The 19,806-nt window shown below is 35.7% G+C and overlaps 1 protein-coding gene across 4 annotated transcripts in view; it reads right to left on the bottom strand.

Moving 5' to 3' along the window:
* The window catches only part of LOC121320385 (protocadherin Fat 1-like), a 71,556-nt gene that overhangs the window by 30,212 nt on the left and 21,538 nt on the right, over positions 1-19,806 (bottom strand). For 3 of the 4 annotated variants that reach the window (XM_041258672.1, XM_041258664.1, XM_041258679.1), the window contains exons 4-7: positions 10,245-10,306; positions 8,018-8,347; positions 7,596-7,806; positions 6,541-6,680 (exon numbers count right to left, since the gene is read on the bottom strand). In XM_041258672.1, the coding sequence (XP_041114606.1) occupies positions 6,541-6,680; positions 7,596-7,806; positions 8,018-8,347; positions 10,245-10,306 (743 nt within the window). Of the gene's footprint in view, positions 1-6,540; positions 6,681-7,222; positions 7,292-7,595; positions 7,807-8,017; positions 8,348-10,244; positions 10,307-19,806 lie in introns of all 4 variants that reach the window. The other variant, XM_041258688.1, reaches the window with a different exon arrangement.

Genomic DNA, 19,806 nt, shown 5'->3' with positions numbered 1-19,806 from the left:
CTGCAACTGCACACCAGTTCAATTTCAAACTAGATCAGTTTAGACAGAAAAACTATTTAGACATACTTTGCTATTTGCAGACAGATGCTGTGACGGCCCACCTCATTTTTATCATACCTAATCTAACAGTGTCTGTGTAAAGTAGAGAGACCCGCTGTCTGGTGCAATAGCAGGAAGTATTCAGGAGCGCAAAAGGCAGTCAAACAGTGCAGCTTTATTTTGGCTGTCGACATGTGCAAGACAGAGCAAGGAAAATAAATACAAACAAACAAACTACACCATACAGATGAATTGTAATTCTTCAAGATACCCTGCTATCCCAGTATGTTAATCTTCACATTCAGTTTCAAGCCACACTGCTGCCTATATGCCCTCCCCTTCAACTATCAGAAGACATCTCCTATATGTACCCTAGTCTTCTAATTAGCCCCACCTTCAGACTAAAACAACCAGAGTAGGGGGAAAAGAGGTTCATACATTTAGCTATATTTCAATCATTCAATATATCTTAAGTTGTTTACTCAGTTTATTTAGGGCATCTACATTTAAACATTACCTTTCTTCATGACCTAATGTCTATGTGCGTCCCCTGCCCCCCATAGACTTGGATTGGGTGCGCCCCCTGCCATAGACTTCAATTAAACGTGTTCCCGTGCTAGAACAAGAGGTTGCGCACACGCTTCCTAAACATGGCCGCCCCCATACTCAGATCACCTCATCACAGGTAATTAACGGCAAACAAAACCCAAACTTAATAAAACAGACGGCTAATACATCACGTCATTTCATAGAAAATGTGTACCTTTCCCATAAAATCCACACAAGGCTTTTACTGACGACATTTAAACTTTTCTTTTTCTTTATTTTCAGGACTCATTCCTGTACCCTCAAGATCCCGGTAACACGACTCTGAAAAGTTTAATTTACATTTTGTTTACATTGCTAGTCACAGTAGATAACCAGTATATATGTTACGTTCTTGTAAGCCGTGTTGAATACATGTTTTGTTATACTGTAGGGATAAGCATTAGTGAGGGTGTATGGGAATATTTTCCATTACAGTCTGAAAGCGTCATTCATCACAGCTGCTGAGCAAACCCTTTGTATTTAGGTATTGAAGACTATCTCTGCAAAAGGACCAAACCTGTGCAGTTCTTAACACACTGGTCTCGAATACCAAAGAAGCCCGATTCAAAAGTGGAAACTGAAGGTTGATATTAACACAAATATTCAAACTTCCACTACTGAGCTGGTTTTTAGTATCTGTAAGAACATATGGCTGGTTTCACAGACCCTGATCTGCACGAATCTTGGGATTACCTAATCTTCAGAGCAATTTATGAGAGTTTGTGAAAAATCAGACAGTATTTTATAGTCCATATTATATATTGTACAGCCAATATTTCGGTGTTAGGGCTATATCATGCAAAAACCAAACAGATACAAGACACTAATATAGTCACGATCTTAGGTCACAGGTCAAAGTTGCCAATCAATACCAATACTCTTAATTAAACAATATTATAACAAATACTCTGTTTAATTATATATGTATTGCCAAAACATATGTTATCCACACAAAATACAGAAAAAAAAAAAAAAAAAAAAAAAACATTTATTATTTCACCAGAAGGACTGGTTTAATGTTAAAAGACAAAAACCAAAGAAGGTGTTACTAATAAACCATGTTTAATGTTGCACACCTGCTCCAACGTCTGTTAAGCCCTGGGAACACAAAGGCACTTTTTCAGGAATAGTGGCTTAAAACAGAGTTTCAGGAGACCTGTTTTCAAGCCACTTTTCTGTATCAAAAAGTAGCCAATAAAACACAATGAATAATAAGTCATGTGACTTCGCTTGCTTCACTATTTTAAATTGGTTTCAAGTTATTTAAGAAGCAGGTTCACTTTAAATGACATCACTGTATTTTAAATGTGTAAGTTTACTACTTTAAGTTGTGGTTAATTTGATCAATCAGCAAATCTGCGTTTATTTTTTCCAAAATATTTTAGGGAATCCCCATGTACGACCCTCTGATTTAAAGCCCAAATAAGTTCAGCAGGCCTGCACTTAGTACTACTATTAAGTCAAGCATCAATTCACCAGAAAAAAAGCTTACCATACCCAAGGAAGATCAACAAGTTGTATTAGCCTACATTTGTAACTGGACTAAGTTATGTAAATGTATTACACTATAACGTATAATTAGCTATATATTGTATGTATTTTGAAACTTGTAAACCGTGTAACTTACGTCTTGGGTGTCAAATGAATAAATAAATGTATGGAAATTTATTCAGACATTATTATAAATTAATCTTCATTACAAACACTTCAACTGAAATCAATGCGGCGCTAGTGGGAGAGCATGACAAACAAGTAACAATACAAAATAATTACATTATAAAAAGATACTGAAATTATAGCGAATCCAATTTCATATACGATATTTACCAACGTTAACCAAATATTTTTATAAAGACTTTGAATAAACATTGCCATCAATAAAACGCTTGTATCTAACCTGACTAATGGAGCTTTTATAACCACATCCATCCTCCTCTGACAGCTCTCTTACCAGAGTATTGTAGCAGCCTTTTTCTTTTCTGCACAATAGCCACTGTCTTGCCGATTTTCACCTTTTACGTTTTTTCTGTTATAGTTTTTTGCTGTTATAGTTTCTTTTAACTGACTTATTTTATTATCCAATCAAATGACATGTCTAGTCTTTTAAAAACTGTCTTGTGTTTGGTTAGAATGTCACAAGTCTCCCCAGGTATTCCATGCTGTGGCTTGAAACCTTGTCTCCTGAAACAAGGTTCCAAGCCACAAAGTGGCTTCATGTTCCCAGGGCTTTTTATCCCATATGTATAGCTCTGTGTTGGAACATGATGTAGACTTGTGACAAAGTGCCCACCTCTGTGTATATTATCTGTTATGTGTTGCGTGTGGTGTGTTTAAATGTTGGTGTATAGACATTGGTACACGGGATATAAACGGGTCTGTGTTTAAAAACGTATATGTGTATTTAGGCACGAGGATTGCACAGCACTTCACTTGCAAGTAAAATGTAGTAATATGTGAGCACGGGGAATTGCACTTTATTAATTCACGTGCTGGGATTCAAGTAAATAATTAATTGGTAATTGAATCCCAGCACAATAGTATATATAGATGCACGTTGTCACATACTCGGGGTTGGGTGTTCGGTGAGTGGAGAACGGGATTGGAGACGGACGAAATAAGTATAGTAATAATAACAGAAAGTATCTGCTCACCGTGTTTGTCTGTCTAGTCCGTTTTGTTTGTCTTTTTGTTTTGGCGACGTGTGCCGTGTGCTGTGTTTGTTTGTACAACCTTTTTATTTTCTGTTCTGTTTATTAAATGCTGAGCGAAACATTCGCTCAGCTCCTCCAAACCACACCTCTCTGTCATTCATTCCTTTTCCTGGTTCTGACGCCGCCCACTTCGGCCATCTCTGTGACACGACTATATGGGAAATATAAATCGGGAAATTGAGGGGTCACCGCAAAATTCACCTACTTAGGGGCTAATGCACACCGGACTACTGATTTAAATGAAATAATGCACACCGCAAGAGACGCAAACTACGTATTCTGTAGATAGGCTTCTATTATTTGGTTTACGTGCCTTTAGGAAAATAAAATAAACCTCCAAAGCGGTTAATATTCTGATTTACTGTTTCACATGACAACGATGTTTAAAATCAGTGTATTGTACAGCAGGAGGAGGGATAAAGTCGGTGTTGTACTGTCATTTTGATTTAGGTTACTGATTACCTATTACATCGATTTCTGTTTTCACTTGTTTTTGTGTAATACATTTTCACTACCTTACGTAGTTCTGCTTCTTAACTAGTAAAATGTGTGCGTTCACAAAAGGGGTTAGAATGTGTATGCTTAAAAACAGCATGCCTTTTTTCCCCCCTGAACTGAGTGTCCAGCAATGCACCATAACTAAACTGTAAATCTGCATAAAAACTGCAGTTGTGAATTAAGTACTTTGAAACTACATAAAGTCTCTCAAATGTAAACATCTAACAGTATGTACATCCATCTGTTCATCATTGTGATTCAGAACACTCTCCTTTGCCTGTCGAAGTTTATTTCATCCCCCCCCCCCCCCCCCCCAAAAGCAGCGTTGTTTGTACAGGTTTTGTAACAGCGGTTAGCAAACGACACTGCAGACCTAACAACTCATTTGACCACTATCGTTATTAAACTCCAACCACAGGTGCACTGTCAGCCAGTTTGCCTGCAAAATCTATCTAGCTTTCCCTTCATGGACATCACTTATTTGTGCGGTTATATTACTTAGGCTGTATCTAAGCCTCTAGTCTAAACTATGTATTCAGTGGTGTTTATATTTTTAAATTGGATTCTTTTATACCATTTTATTTTTACAATGGAAAAGTGACATATTTTATATTTGTAATAATTAGTGTGTGAATTACTCAAACACTTTGTTTAAATTAAAATTTCATCAACATAATAGGCTCTCTGTATTTCTTTTTTGTTGTTTTACGAATGAGTATGAAATCGCCTTGGTGCCCTTGGGCTGGATTTGTATTTTGCCTCCTAGAACTGCCTTGGTGCTCCTGAATCTTCACGCCCAAAGGCAACATTGCCTTGCCCTTCATGACCTTAACTTCATGCCCTGAATGCACATACCATTTCTTTTGCAAGTGATATCTGGTGCACAAGTTTACCTGTGTTCAAGCATTGCCCAAATCACAAGTTGTGATACAAGGAATCAGTTGCAAATAAAAGCGAAAACTACAACGTTTCAGTTCTGCTTCCACTTGAACCAGTTATTACAAGGTGGAATTGTGTTTAATTCTCTTAGCTACCACAGAAAGCACTTTCAGTTCTACCAGAAATTTATTTGTGATGAACCTGAAATTACACCGCGACACAATCTTTAAGCTCTGTTAAAAAGGGCTGACATTGAAGACCAGCTCAGGGTCGTGTCGGAGAACGCCACTAAATTCATGCAGCTGTTGATATGGTTTGAAAGTCGGGTTTTGATTTACAAGGCATATAGCAAAGTGATGGATCTGATAAACTGGACAGAGGCTATGGTAGCGCAACAGCTTTCAGAAAACCAAAGTCAGTGGAGACACAAAATATTTCTGCCTGTTGCAGCCAAGTTAAATCAGTACTACAGGTATGATCTAGCACAGCCACCTCGGTTCAAACAACCTGCTGCTTACTTTTTAACTGCACTTAGGATTTTAGACCAAACTAGGCATGTTTTCTTTCTTTTGACCCGGGGCTAATAAAATCAATTCCTGGATGGGACAAACACAACAACGAACGTGCTTCTTATACGGCCATTACTAAAGTTTGCCAGATGCCCTTGAGAAAAACCTAGTTTTGAGACTAACTTTTGTTTTCTGATCTGTATAACTTTACAAAATGTTGCCTTACAATTCCAACCAATTCAGTGGATGCAGAACATGCAATCTCAATATATGGACAAGACTTCACAACACAGAGAATGTCGGCAGCAACTGCAGGGGGATGCTGCATGCTTGCCTTTAACGAATGACAGCACTCTGTTTTAGTAAAGGAGCAAGTACCACTATTTCTAGGCTTTTATAGTGCTCTGAAATAGTATCTACTTAGGTTTACTTCATGTTTAAACATGGCCATGAAATGTCAGCGAAATCTTAATTTTATTCCACAACCAACCAGGGAAAGATATGTGAATTCTATGCAACTTAAGTAGACCCCTAGCTACACGATTTCTAATATTAAACCAAGTCTATTATTTTAAAGTGGTGACAGGCACAAAGTGAATTTTCCACTCTTCCCGGAGCCCTGCACACCTGCTGCAAGTAAAATGTTATTTCTTTATAATAAAAGTCTACCTCTCAAGGCTGATTCAAAAGCTAAATATGTTCATGCACTGGGTTTAGTGTGGTACTGGAAAATAATCTAAATATATCACATGCATCAAATAGCTTGAAGGCTATCCGTTTTGACAGGTATAAAACACAATCAGGTTTGTAGACTAATTGTGTGTGCATTTGTTTGTATATAGGATCAGGGAGGTGTAATAATATCTGGTATCTTTGAAAGAAAAATATGAATCCAAAATTCTGCAAATATATTTCTTCCTAATATATTATAATCAACTGGACATGTATCTTCATTTACCAGAATCAGTCACATTTGGTTGTTTTAATAACCACAGCACTTAACACATTTTCATAAAAAGGACATTTTAGCAAAATAAATGAATTAGATAAAAAGATACAGCTTGCAAAAGAAACTAGGGACAAGGGCACGTACTTCAGTACCTGTTTATAAAATAAAACATCCATCCACTTTTCCTGCAGTTGCCATGTACCACAAGAAATACTTCCCACAATTAATGCATACAGATTGACAAGCCACTTTTATGCACTTTTCAGATTATTTCCAGCAGTACCTCCCATTTCATGGCAATAATGTCAAAAGAAAGAACAGTTACTAAATCTACTTTCCATAAACATTTCATTAGCAATTCAATTACCTGGGTGCTGATAGATCTCATTCCATCTGTTGCCTCCACAGTCAGGTTGTAATTTGATTTCTGCTCTGCATCGAGAGGCCTGGCGACAATGATTGTTCCACTGCCCTTGCCCACATCAAACCGGCTGTCATAGTTACCACCTGGATTAAATAAGAAGAATTGACGAAAGTTTAGAGATTTTTAGTTTTTCTTCATTTGGTATGGTAAACATTATATGTTTGGTATTACACCGATATAAAATGATCAAACTTTGTATATTTGGAGATCTTATACCAGCATATATAACTCAGTGAGTACTAGTAAAATATACTGGTAGTGACTGAGGATCTAAAGTTCTACCACTCAAACCTATATACAGTACAGTGACTTTGTTCCAGATGCTACATTAAAACTAAAATTGTTTTTTCTCCAATTATACTGAAACAACATTTCCACCAAATCACATACAGCTGTTGACATTTTCCAGGTACCCTTTTATCTTAGAAATGTGTACAATTACTTGTATGCACCTACAACATACATTTTAGGATAGCTACTTGCAAAAGGGCTTAAACAGCACTGTGTGCCCTATGAAAGTCAATGACCAGTTTGCCCTTCATGAGTGTTCAAAGGTGTTACAAGTCAAAAATACTCAGATCTCATAATGTTCAACATCTGTACATTATTAAATCTCAGCAGCTACCTTCTGCTGTACAGTTCAGGTCACAAGCCATCTGAACGATGTAAAACACTTCTTTAGCTTGCTTGCCTCCTTGCAAATCCAAAAACATTCGAAAGAAAGAAAAGGAAGGCAGAATAGAAAACAGAAAAGTTTGTCAGTCACAGGGATGCTGGTTAGGAGCAGAAACAGAAAAGATAAGTTCAAATAAAACAGAATGAAATTGTTCAGAACAGAACTGCAAAAGATCACACCATGCAAAGCATAAAAATGATCTGAAGATTAAATCTAGTAATCAGAGTTCTTTAAGTGTCTACAAATTAATTTTATATAGAGTGCAATTAATAAACAAACAATCTATAGTACAGCATTCATTAAACAGACAAAAACGACTCACCAGTGATGTCAAACCAGAGTGGGCTGTCAATGGGCTCACATGTTATTACACCAACCATATGAGAAACTGGATCACTCTCCATTACTGAGAATGAGAAGAATGGTTCATCAAAAGAAAGCATCTTTGTGGATGGCTTAGGTTTTGGGATCCATTCAATATGCAGCCGGGTAGTGGTTGACTTCTGAGGTCGACCATTGTCCACAGCTTTAATCTACAAAAGAACAACATTATTTAGAATACCGACTTGGAATAGACAGCTATTACTGTTAAGTGTTAAAGATCACTCAAACCTCCACTCAAGGGATAATGTAAAGATATAACATGGAAATGTATATTGGGCTAGCCATTACAAAAACCTTGCTTCAGTACATAAGTATGGTCCCGTATGTAATAGCTTTCAATCTACAACCGCATCAACTTACTGTAAGAATATCATACTCTCCAGCTGCAGAAAACTTCTTGGACAAAACTACTCCTGTTTTAGGTTCAATAAAGAATTTCCCATGTTCATCACCCTCCTCAATGCTGTAAGAGATTTCAGCATTAGGGCCTTCATCCTTATCTGAAGCAATAACTCTATAAATGGGTTCCCGTTTGGCAGATCTCTCTCGGTCAGGTTTTTCACGCTCAGGAAGCTTAATTTTATAGGTCTTCTCCAAGAATTGTGGTCTGTTGTCATTTTCATCCAAAACCTTCACTATCACTCTGACAACTGTTAACTTTGGAGGAACACCATGATCAATGACAGTTATCTGTGAAAAGAAACAAGCTACATTAATAAATATAGAAAAAAAAACCCAACATATTATGTTGTATGCTCATAGTATTTTTTACCACAACATTATTATAATCAATTATAAGAAATACAAAATATATCTATTGGAACCTAAAATCTTGTTATCAGTTCATTCATCCATAGCCCATTTGAATTTTGTTTTGCTCTGAAATGACAAAGTAAACAACCAACAGCAAACAAGCAGCCATTCAAACCAGACAGTTTTTCAGTGTGTACAATTAAATTAGTCAAATAGTTGCACAACATTTGGCCTAGGCAAGGAACATCATCACTTCACACTTTTGTTTTGGAACTTTCAAAGTCTGACACAGAACTAACGAAATGCAACAACAAAACCCCTTGCTTTTCTTTCCCGTATGTGAATGTGATTGCAAATGGCAGCTTTGTAGCGAAAGCTACCATCTACAAAAAATGTTAATCGTTTAATAAATCCAAAGATAGCTAAAATTCTTTAGAAAAGCATGATAGAGTCCTAAAAACATTACTTCAACTAAGTACATGCAACCAGGTGGCATGGCTTGCTAGTTTAAATGGTCAAACTAGTCCTAGTTGAGCAACCTTTGTGAACTGATGAAAGCTTTTAATTTGTATTAACTGGGGGGGGGGGGGGGGGGGGGGGAAAAAATCGGTAGCTGTAACATTTATCGGGAACAAGATATATATATATATTTTTTTAAAGCAATCTCTGATAAACCATTTCATAATGACCCATGGGACATTCCTAATATGAAAACTCTTGATTGACATGTTCATAAGTCTGGTTATCATTCAGGAATGTGTTGGAATTAGTCATGAAAATCCAATGTTTTTCTCATCCATAATGTTCAATAAATGTAATGAACGCCAACTGGTGTAGAATGATATTTGCTAAAAATATAGGCTGAGGTTAAAGTAATAAGCTACTTTCAGCAATGAAAACATCAAATGTTAATTCTGTGTCTCATACATTTAGTCAGCAATTACATTTATACCAAACATAGTTTAAACCCTAATCAGTTTTTAAAAGTACCTAAACCATCATAACATTACATATCAGTATAACTGTACATCGCAGTCATTGTACCAACCCAAACAGAAGCTTCATTATAAAACAGAAAAACATATCAATAGAAACAATGATACTAACCAAAGAGTTTATCATAAGTATCCTTTTATATTTTGATCTACAATCGTTACACAACACAAGCACATGGGTCAAATACCCAAAAGCCTTGAACTAAAAGCTTTGAAACTAAATCAATTCAGTGTTATTTTATTAAGTTTTTAAAATCCCAGGAGGATATATTTAGACAAATGTTACACATTAAGTGACTAAGGCAGAACAAATAAAGCCTTTAGATTCCCTTTTCTGTCTTAAGTTTACAATCTAACAAATTTACACTGAACTATTAAAACCCCAATGATAACAGTTACAGCCTTAAACACTCTAATTTGTGATGTAAATTAAAAATGCATTTAGATTAATCTAGACTCCCTATCCCAACTCCTTCGCTCATCAGAAGGACAATTAGGATAATACACATGAGCACTTAGTCCCAGCTTTCTTTGCAATATTGGAAATACTTCTGTCACATACCAAACCTCCCAAACAGACTGTAACCCTTTGGGGAATTATATCTACTCGATAACCCAAACACTTGCAATACTGTTAATTACACAACATATGTACTTAAACGAATCTCAGACTGTACTGGCACCCTATTAGAGGGTTGCTTGATTTACACAATTTCAAGGATTCAAATATTAACTGTGTATAATAATATACCAATGGCAACATATTAATTTGTAAGTGCAATTGGTTTATCCTTCTGTCTAAAGTGCAACTTTTAAACAAACAATAGAAATTAACTTACTTCAAGAATGTGTTCAGTTTGTTGTTCTCTATCTAGCTTTCTTGAAGTAGTTGTAACCAGACCTGCAAAAAAAAAAAAATAATCATGATTAGGTATTGGTACAAAACGTCAAAGCATTATTTCTAAATCCTAAATTAGTGATTTTTCCTAACAGCCAATCTAAAAAATTATATCTGTTTAGGTAAGTATTTACGACCTTGGTGTTATTTCATACTAGGGGTGGGAATTTCAAGTAATTTAGTGCTTGAGTACTCGAACCTAATGCCAGACAAATTACCACTTTAACACTAGAACCTCCACAGTTATACTCACATCTAAAACCGTCGCCGGCAGTCATTGACGATTACATTTTAAACATCAATATTAAAATGAAAGATAACTATCCGATACAACTCAATTTTATTCAAGCACATCATACTAAACACCCGCAAAAAACTAGAGCAAGGGCATCCAGATTACATGGTCCATACCCAACAGCACATACCCACGCTACAAAAACTAGTGGCACGGTCCCACCACAGAACAATTCAGATAATGTGAATGCACAGGACCAGATGAAACAAGTCTGCCAACCTGAACTGACTGGGTCACTACAACATATTGAACTTACATTCATGAAGAGACATTATTTAATTTTTTTTTTTTTTTTTTTTTTAAAGTACTCAAGTAATAAATTAGTGCTGGATTATTTCAAGTACTCTAACCCACCCCTATTTCATACCATATCAAATTATTTTTAAAGATACTTTTGAGAAAAGGTTACCATTTTCTAGATTTTCAAATGAGCCACAAGGGACTGTTAAACTCTCAGGATATTACTGGATGCTTTTACTTCAAACTTAACTAATGTTAAAATAGAACATACTGCTATTTTTAGTATGGAAACACTATTGTGCCATTCAAAGTGATAACATTTCTGGAATGTAATACCAATAGCAAAACTAATAGGAATGGGGACAAACTAATACAAAAGGAAAAGCTATGAAGACATTTTTAAGTTTAACGTCGTATGAATTTCAAACCAGGTCCATAATTGCTTAATTCAACAACTAGAATCAATTAAACAATTAAAAACACTTGCAAAAAAGGCAAAACTGAGAGCCACAAGTGAGTACCACTGCACTATGCATTTACGCACAACACTGCCTTAGATTTAATCGAAACTAGCCTACTATATATATGGTTAGAATTGCTGAAGTGCTTTTATTGCAACATGTGAACAAAAAAAATCCTACCTGCTTATGGCAAAACAGTAATAAGGCAACACAGAACCCCACCATACAGACCCTATTCACTCAATAACTGAACTCCAAGCCCATCAATAGCGCATATGCTGGGACAAGAATAGTAAGCCACAACTCTGTACAAAAAGCCCATTGAAGCCCATTGAAGCTTCCTACACAGTTTTGTAAAACACAAACAGATCAATCCTGTAAAAGCTTGTGTTTAAAAAAGACAACACCCAAAATGTTGGAAAGTGGATGTTTTTCTTTTGAGAACTGCAACATGAAAAATAAATCCGATTGTGATTTAAATATAGCAAATCTATACGTTCCCTCCTCTCTGAATGAAGTATTTCTACAACAGAAGTTTTCAACACAAGTTCATTTCTAGCAGTAGAATGGACACAACTTTAAAACATTTACAATACACTATTTTATTTTAAAGGAAGTCTGAAATGAACTTTACTACATACACAATGTTTTTATTACTTAAGAAAAAAAAAAAAAAACAGGCCATCATAGACATTCATTGTATTGTTTCCTGTTACTTTTTCTCTAAAGATACTGTCTGGAACTAAAACCTGTACATCACAAGTTATGTTAAATTCAAAAGAATGTTGTAATGACACTTACATAAGCTGAACTACTATTTTTTTCTGCACTGCTATTTTTTCAGGAAATATTCATTAAAATCATCAACATAAAACGAGTAACCGGTATTGCTGTCATGCAGATCTAATTACAAAAGTCACATTGATAATGTACTGTAGCATAATCAATTGCATTCCCCTTTTCTCTCGAAGGCAAAAGCCAAAGTCTGGTCTCTCTATTTCATCCAGTTTAAAAGATTTTCAACATCCAACAAGCCTGTAGAGTGTGTAGAGACAAAGAATACTAGCCCAATCTCCATGGACTGGCAGTAAACACACACAAATCTACAATTTGCAGGTTTTATCCATGTCTTTGTTTAATAGTGCAAATGTCATAATTTGAGTGCAAATACTGAAATCCGTCAAGTATCCAACTGCGGTGGGACCAGAGAAAGGGCAGAGATATGTAAAAAGGCAGACAAATTAATCCTGTTTAAATACCATTATAGCTGTAACAATTACTATATTCACACAATTACTGTTTTGAAATTCAACTTGTATTACGGAGCTCCCCTAAATCCCTTGTGTAGAAAGATACAGGGCATTAATGGTTGTGACAGAGTAGCCGTCTGCTGAGTGACAGGAAGGAGATCGAGACAGAGGCTGAAGTTGATACGCCTCGCAGGCAAACAGGATTTATTTACATATCAACACACTGAACAGCTCACGTGACACTACCAGCAAGGGTTGCGCACAGAGCCATTACAACACAGTGTACAAAAAGTCTGGTAGGATTTCTGAACAAATCTTCTCTGTTCAATAATAAACTAACATTGCTGAAGAGATTGATCATGGTGGATAAACAGTTAGGGCAGACATACGACAGGTGGATATGCGACGGAATGCTGCAGTACACAAATGTTAGTTCCTAAAAGAGTAAACAATTCTTGAAATTTATCTGTCACTTGTCCAAAAGTCATACCACTTAATATAAAAAAAGAATATGGTCGTAAATGCCTTGGCAAACAGGGTAGGAGTTTCCTTTGCATGTGACTTAAAACAATAAAGGTGAGGTCAGCCACTTCGTGAACTTTCTAAATAACACCAGGATGAAGAAAGCGAGAGGTGAAAAAAGTCAAGATCTATCAATCCAGTATTTATTATGTGAAATGAGATGTATAAGAGAGAACATCCACTCCTAAAACATGCAGGCTTAAATGATATCCATGCACGTACTACACTAAAAAACAAGAGGAACTACTGTCCCATAGCACAAAATAAACCACCACAACAGCAAAATTTGTATTCCATGTTATCATTGACATATGGGAAAAACTCTTTCCCCCTCTGCGTCTCGAATTACTGTACTGCTTAAACAGATGAGCTACCCCCAGAACAGACCTAAAGCCAAGTTGCAGTTAAAAACTATAAAAATACAACTGGAGGCAATTGTAGCTTGAAAAAGATTTTACAGTCCTAAAATAAAGAAAAAAAAAAACTTCTCCAATACCTAGAGCATGCACACATTTTGCTCAGATTTTACACAGTCCAACAAATAGTGCAATCATGGGAACACACCTTACTGCACTGTGTCAGTTCCAAAACAGACATGAAACAATATTTAGTAGGAAGGAACGTCTCAGACAGAACCCTACATTCCAACCTTCTTAAATACAGGGAATAGTTCCCACCCACTTACCATACTCTTTCGAATTTTAGACGCAGCTCATATTGCACACCCTCAATTTCAGGCAAAAAATAAAAACGTAAAATAAATATGCATTTACAAAAATACAGCCTCTATTACCAGTTTGCGGCCGTCTCCTATCACACAGTGCATTACAGTTATGTGCTGATACTCATTTCCAGTCGTAATTACTCACACCTGTTTTTCTCCCAATTTTTGAATTGTGGTATTGTTCGAAAATTACAGGGGTCTGATCAGCATTTCCAATCTGTCCAAGCCGGTACGGTTTGTTAGAAATGCTGAAATTGTAAACGCTTCTCTATGAATTCCTCTTTGAAAATGGCTGCCTGTATGTTTCATTGATGATTATAGATCAGGCAGTAACGTTTTGGTTCATCTTTTCTCGGCAGTCAGTCACGTTGCTGTTTGTGTATTCGGGTAGTCACGTTTTTTATTGGCGATTTTAATACCTACATCACTACTGTACTCAAATTTAAGTCACAGACTATTTGAGAAGCAAAAATGGTTAAAAAAAAGTATTAAATTTGAAGGAATACAGTATTACAGCTATAAGATGATGATAATAATAATAATAATAATAATAATAATTTATATATCACCTTTCATATTGGACCACCATCACAAAGCACTTTACAAGATATGAGACTAGGGTGTGTGAACTATGTATCAGCTGCAGAGTCGCTTACAAGAACGTCTCTCCTGAAAGACGGAGCACAAGGAGGTTAAGTGACTTGCTCGGGGCTTTGAAATACCACCTCAAATTTTAAATGGGTCTGCAGAAAGCTTAAAGGGGATTAAATTTATTTTAACCCTTTGCGGTCCTATGTCGGACCAGATCTGACATTACAATTTTCCCTTTCCAGATCAAAAAGACAAAAAGCACAGGTCTCTAGTCGTTTTTTTCTCGGGAAAAGGCTGAGAAAAGCTGAAAAAAAAAGGGGGCGTATCTCACAGCCCCATCCACTAGAGATAACGTGTGGTTCAAGCTTGATCAGCAGCATACAGAGATCAGAAATCAGAATAAATAGGATATCTAATTTTAAATGTGAAGTTGGACTGAAATTATAATTTTATAAAAAAAAAAAAAAAAATAATATGTAGCAACAGTAAGCAGTCTAGGAAATTAACTGGTGGAGAACATAAAAAACAACAACAAAAAAAAACAATTGTCATCATATCCAAAAACTGCAAACAAACAAGAAAATTGGTAAGCTTTACATACTATGCACAAAAAAGAAAAAACAGCAAGCCTTATATTATCATACTTAGCTTGATTCATGGGCTTGCAGCGATCCTGAATTTGTCGAAACTGGTGAGTTTAACTTATTGTTGTATTGTCATTGTCTGTAGCAGAAGAGCTGCTAGTGTATTTTGAGAAGTGAAGGTGTGTTCAGCACACAGCAGACTAGATGTATTCATGTGTGATCCTGGAACTCACTTTGGCAGTAGACAAGTAAGCGTCTTTCTGTCCAGTGAGCTTTAAAGACCTTTAAAAAAAAAAAAAAAAACCTCCCATTCATTTTGAGTGCTTTGCTCCATTACACGGTTCAGTGACTAGCTTTCCATTTAAACAACAGCTGCACTCAGACACTCAATCCAATGATCCTGCAGCCAGGATTGAAGTACGGTGTAGCGAAAGGCTCAAAATAATTAATCTCCAAAAAATGTACATTATTTACATTAATCACAGAAAATATACATCTACTGTTAAAGTGCAAGTACAATTTAACTGATTATGCATCTCTGAAAATGTCTAGCCTAAGTCCTAAGTATTTTTTTATTTTTTTTTATTTTAATGAGGAAATTGATAAGTACAGATAAAAAATACGCTGGGTCCTGACTACAGTATTTGCACTAAACAAGCATGACTGTGCAGTACAGTATTTCAAATTGTTTTGTATATTTGGCATTTCTGTGTTTTTGTTTTAGGGCGGCTAATTGTGACTTTTTTTTAATTCTATATATTTACACTAGAGCATCAAAGCGCATAGTTATTTGTTTTACGTTAGAAATAAACAAAAATGATTTCTTTGGAAGTTCTTCCGGCTTTTGTGGTTATATGGGAGAGTATTTTTTTTTTATTTTTGTAAGCCTAATATAATATAAATAATCGTTTTAGGCCTATTTGAAATGTTTCGCCATTTACAGCTGCTCTGGTGCACAGTCACTCAGCCTAAGTGTACATGTAGGTTTTAAATACTCCTTCACCTTCTAATCACTGACTGACACGATTTTTATTAATTATTTATTTATTTACTCTGTACAGTACAATATGATTCTTTGTTATGCTTGTGAAAAGCTTGAAATTTTAGCTATGATCAGCCGTTCGGTGTGCATTCTGGGAGCTGTAGTTCAAACTGGAGAGTGTTCCTAAGTGACTGTATTGTTAGAGGTCCAGTCAAAAATATACAAAAAACGGTTACCAAATCATACAACCATACATATTTTTAAAGCCCCTCACCCACAAAAGGCACTAAAGACCATAACTATCGTCCTCATTATTTATATATATCTATTTATTATTATTATATATCCAGGCACTCAGCCTCCTATATTATAATATATATATACACATATATATCTATATTACACATATATAGATACACGATAAAGACGTAATATACCTGTATTCGTGTTTGTTTTTCCCTACATATCTGCTTTATGTATATATATATATATATATATTACAGGATGAGTATTGAACAAACACGAGATAGCAACTACAGCGATATACAACGCAACCTGTTATAGTGCATTGGTTATATATATATATATGTCTCTGTTAAAATATTGATGCGGTGGACAGATAAGAGAGGGTGAAATTTTAGCAGCAGTTTCAAAAGATATAAATGTTGCAGAATCTACATTGCGTGGATGGTTATGAAGATTTTCTTGATAAGACTGACCCCAAATAGGAAAATAGTGAGCCAAGCTATATATATATATTGTGGGCATTGTATCATATTGGCAACAAAAATATATAAGGCGAAACACAAATAATGCGGTCTCCTAATTATGGATCTGACAACTGCATTATATGAATATATAGTATATAGCTATATTATATATATGCAGTTCTATAATGACCATATATATAGACAATTTGCGCAGCAACAAATTATGTAGAACCCATGTGTACAATTATTATATAGATTCCTATATATATATTATATTATATATATATATATAATATATCATCTATATATATTATTATATATATTATATACACACACACATATGAGCCATGAATTTTCTCTTATTTTTTGCAAGTGCAGTCTGTTAAATTCTAAACATTTTAAGCCTATGCAGTAAAAACCATCCCTGACACCCAAATCCCAAAATAATCATTACTGCATTTATATTTTCAAGAATTATCAAATTCTCTTGACCGCAGTGTCTGAAGCCTGAGGTTGGCTTAAATTGCCGGAAATTTCAGGAAGTTGTTTAAGGCATTATCTATTTCCTATTTGGCTTTCACTGTTCTCTGCGGGGTTTTTGAGAAACTGCTAAGATTGTGTTGAACAGTACAGGCGTTGTTGATAACCCATGGGAATGGGGAGTGGATGATTTGCTGTTAACCCCACAGGCTATAAGCACTGTGTGATCCTTCATGTTACTCAAGGGATTAGTAATGCATATAAAAATGTGAGAGGAATCCATCCTCCTAAGAATTATGGAGATATTTATTTTCAGTTTAATAGAGATTTCCATAACTATTCAATCCCCCAGTTTGAGCTCAACTTAACTACAGTATTTTTTCAAAATCTAGAACCTTGAGTATAATGTGCATCCTGAGTATATAGTATTTGACTGAGTAGACTTGGGTTACATTTTTTGCATAATAAATCTCCTGTACTACACACACATCTTCAACTACACTATCAAAAACACAGACTTACAGGATACAATAGTAACTAAACTGTTTACACTGTGCATACATGCTCACAAGAATGTTAACTCCACCAGATACAGGAGCAATAATGTAACAGAGAAAACAGGTAAAAGTGTTCCTTCACACCACAAATTATGAATGGTAGTGGAATACACTTTGAAACTTTTCTGGGGACTAAGTGCAAGAAATACTTTTTCATCAAATGAACCAAACAGCAATGCACAGCACACATTCTTCAAAACCACATAACAACAACAACAACGTTTTATTGCCCTTTACTTTGGTAGAAATGTTTACAGCATTAAGTCAGTCAATCAGAATTCCAATCCAAATTTAAGGTTACTGAGCCTGTGCAGCACTGTCCCCAGGTTCAGCCTCATTTTAAATGTTGGGATTCTCAAACAGGGTTTCTTTTCATTTTGGTATGCAATGTTTAGCCAGTTAAAATCAGACCCTCATTTTCCCAGCCCTGGGTTTAACATCACAGGACTTCCAAGTAGTTGTAAGTTATGCTGTATCAGAAGCAGGAAGAATACATCTGAACAAAATCAATATGTTAAAATGACATTCTTTTGGTCAGGAGTTAACTTATAGAAGATAAAAACTGAATTTATAATTCAGTTTTTTTTATTTACTTATTTATTTATCTATTTAACTGCAGTAACACTCCTCAGTGTAAAGAGCCGCTCACACCGGACATGGCGCACATTCCGCCTCCTTGCGCGTCGCTCTGCAGTCGCCAGAGACCACTGTTCACACCGAATGCGGCAGGGGAATGTCAGTGGGTGGTCTGTTATGTCACGGATGCATGTACAAGCAACAAACAGTAAATGCCAGCAGGAAGGGAAGACTGTTTTTACACAGAAGACAAAGCTTAGTAAAACAAAACAAAACAAAAAAAGTAATGTAATGAGCTAAATATATATATATATATATATATATATATATATATATATATATATATATATATATATATATATATATATATATATATATACTCCTGACGCCGCTGCACTGGACGAAAGTATTTTGTTAACGAAACAATTGCACGGCGCCGGTCACAGTGTCGGTAATTCCTATAGTTTAAGGATATCAAATTCTTTTTACATTTTAAACATTATGTAACCTTGTTTATTAAATTATATATATAAAATCACTCATTTTTCAAAACAAACAAAACATTTACTTTAACAAAATTTACTTTAGGCCATTTACTTCAATCATAAATGAAAATGGGGCAATTAAAAGTTCTTTATAAGTTGTATTATTCTTATTCTTTTGAACAAATTATTCCCTACATTTTCCAAATGAACATTAAACGTACTATTAAAACTGAAGGAAAAAAAAAAAATTTAATGGCGCCATGTGTAAAGAATACTATCACAACTTGCATTGGTGGCAACATCACTCCTACTTTCATGTCATGAACCGAAAAGGAAAATCTCATGACAGATTTAAAAGAAACAGGTAAACCTAAAACACAGCATCACACTAACCTAACCTAGCTTTAAGCATGCAATATTATTTATTGTATTATATTTTTGGGGAATGGTGCCCAATGGAAAATTGGCAAGTTATAAATCATTTGGAACATTACCATTTTACAGTCTTATGGCTCACTGTTCATCCGAAAGTGTAAAATATAAAAGCTGTAAGTTCACAAAATTAGATTTAGAAATGTATTGCCAACCAAACATTTCTCCCATGCTACAGCGCTGCTCCACTCCCTCCACTGGCTCCCTATCACTGCTCGCATCCAGTTCAAAACTTTCCAGGGTTATCATCTCTCCCTACACCCCCTCTCGCTCCCTCCGCTCCTCCACCACCAGCAGATTACCTGCACCCTCCCCCCACTCCCCTGCTTCCAGTGCCCACTCCTTCTCCACCCTTGCCCCTCAGTGGTAGAACGACCTACCCACGGATATCAGGACTGCTCAGTCCCTGACCACCTTCCAGCGCCTCCTCAAGACAGACCTGTTCAGACAGCATCTGTAAACCTCTCAACTATATGGCACCCAATTGTACCAGTACTTGCATCAGCTTATACTTGCACTGAACTTACTATGTGCTCATACTGGACTTTAAATGTATAAGCAAATATTTTTACAGTAAGTTTACTGCTCTTAGTCAAACCCGCTCTTAAATGTAA

Source organism: Polyodon spathula, chromosome 1 (assembly GCF_017654505.1).
Source record: "Polyodon spathula isolate WHYD16114869_AA chromosome 1, ASM1765450v1, whole genome shotgun sequence".
Classification (NCBI taxonomy): Eukaryota; Metazoa; Chordata; class Actinopteri; order Acipenseriformes; family Polyodontidae; genus Polyodon; species Polyodon spathula.
This window is presented reverse-complemented; position numbering and strand designations above follow the sequence as displayed.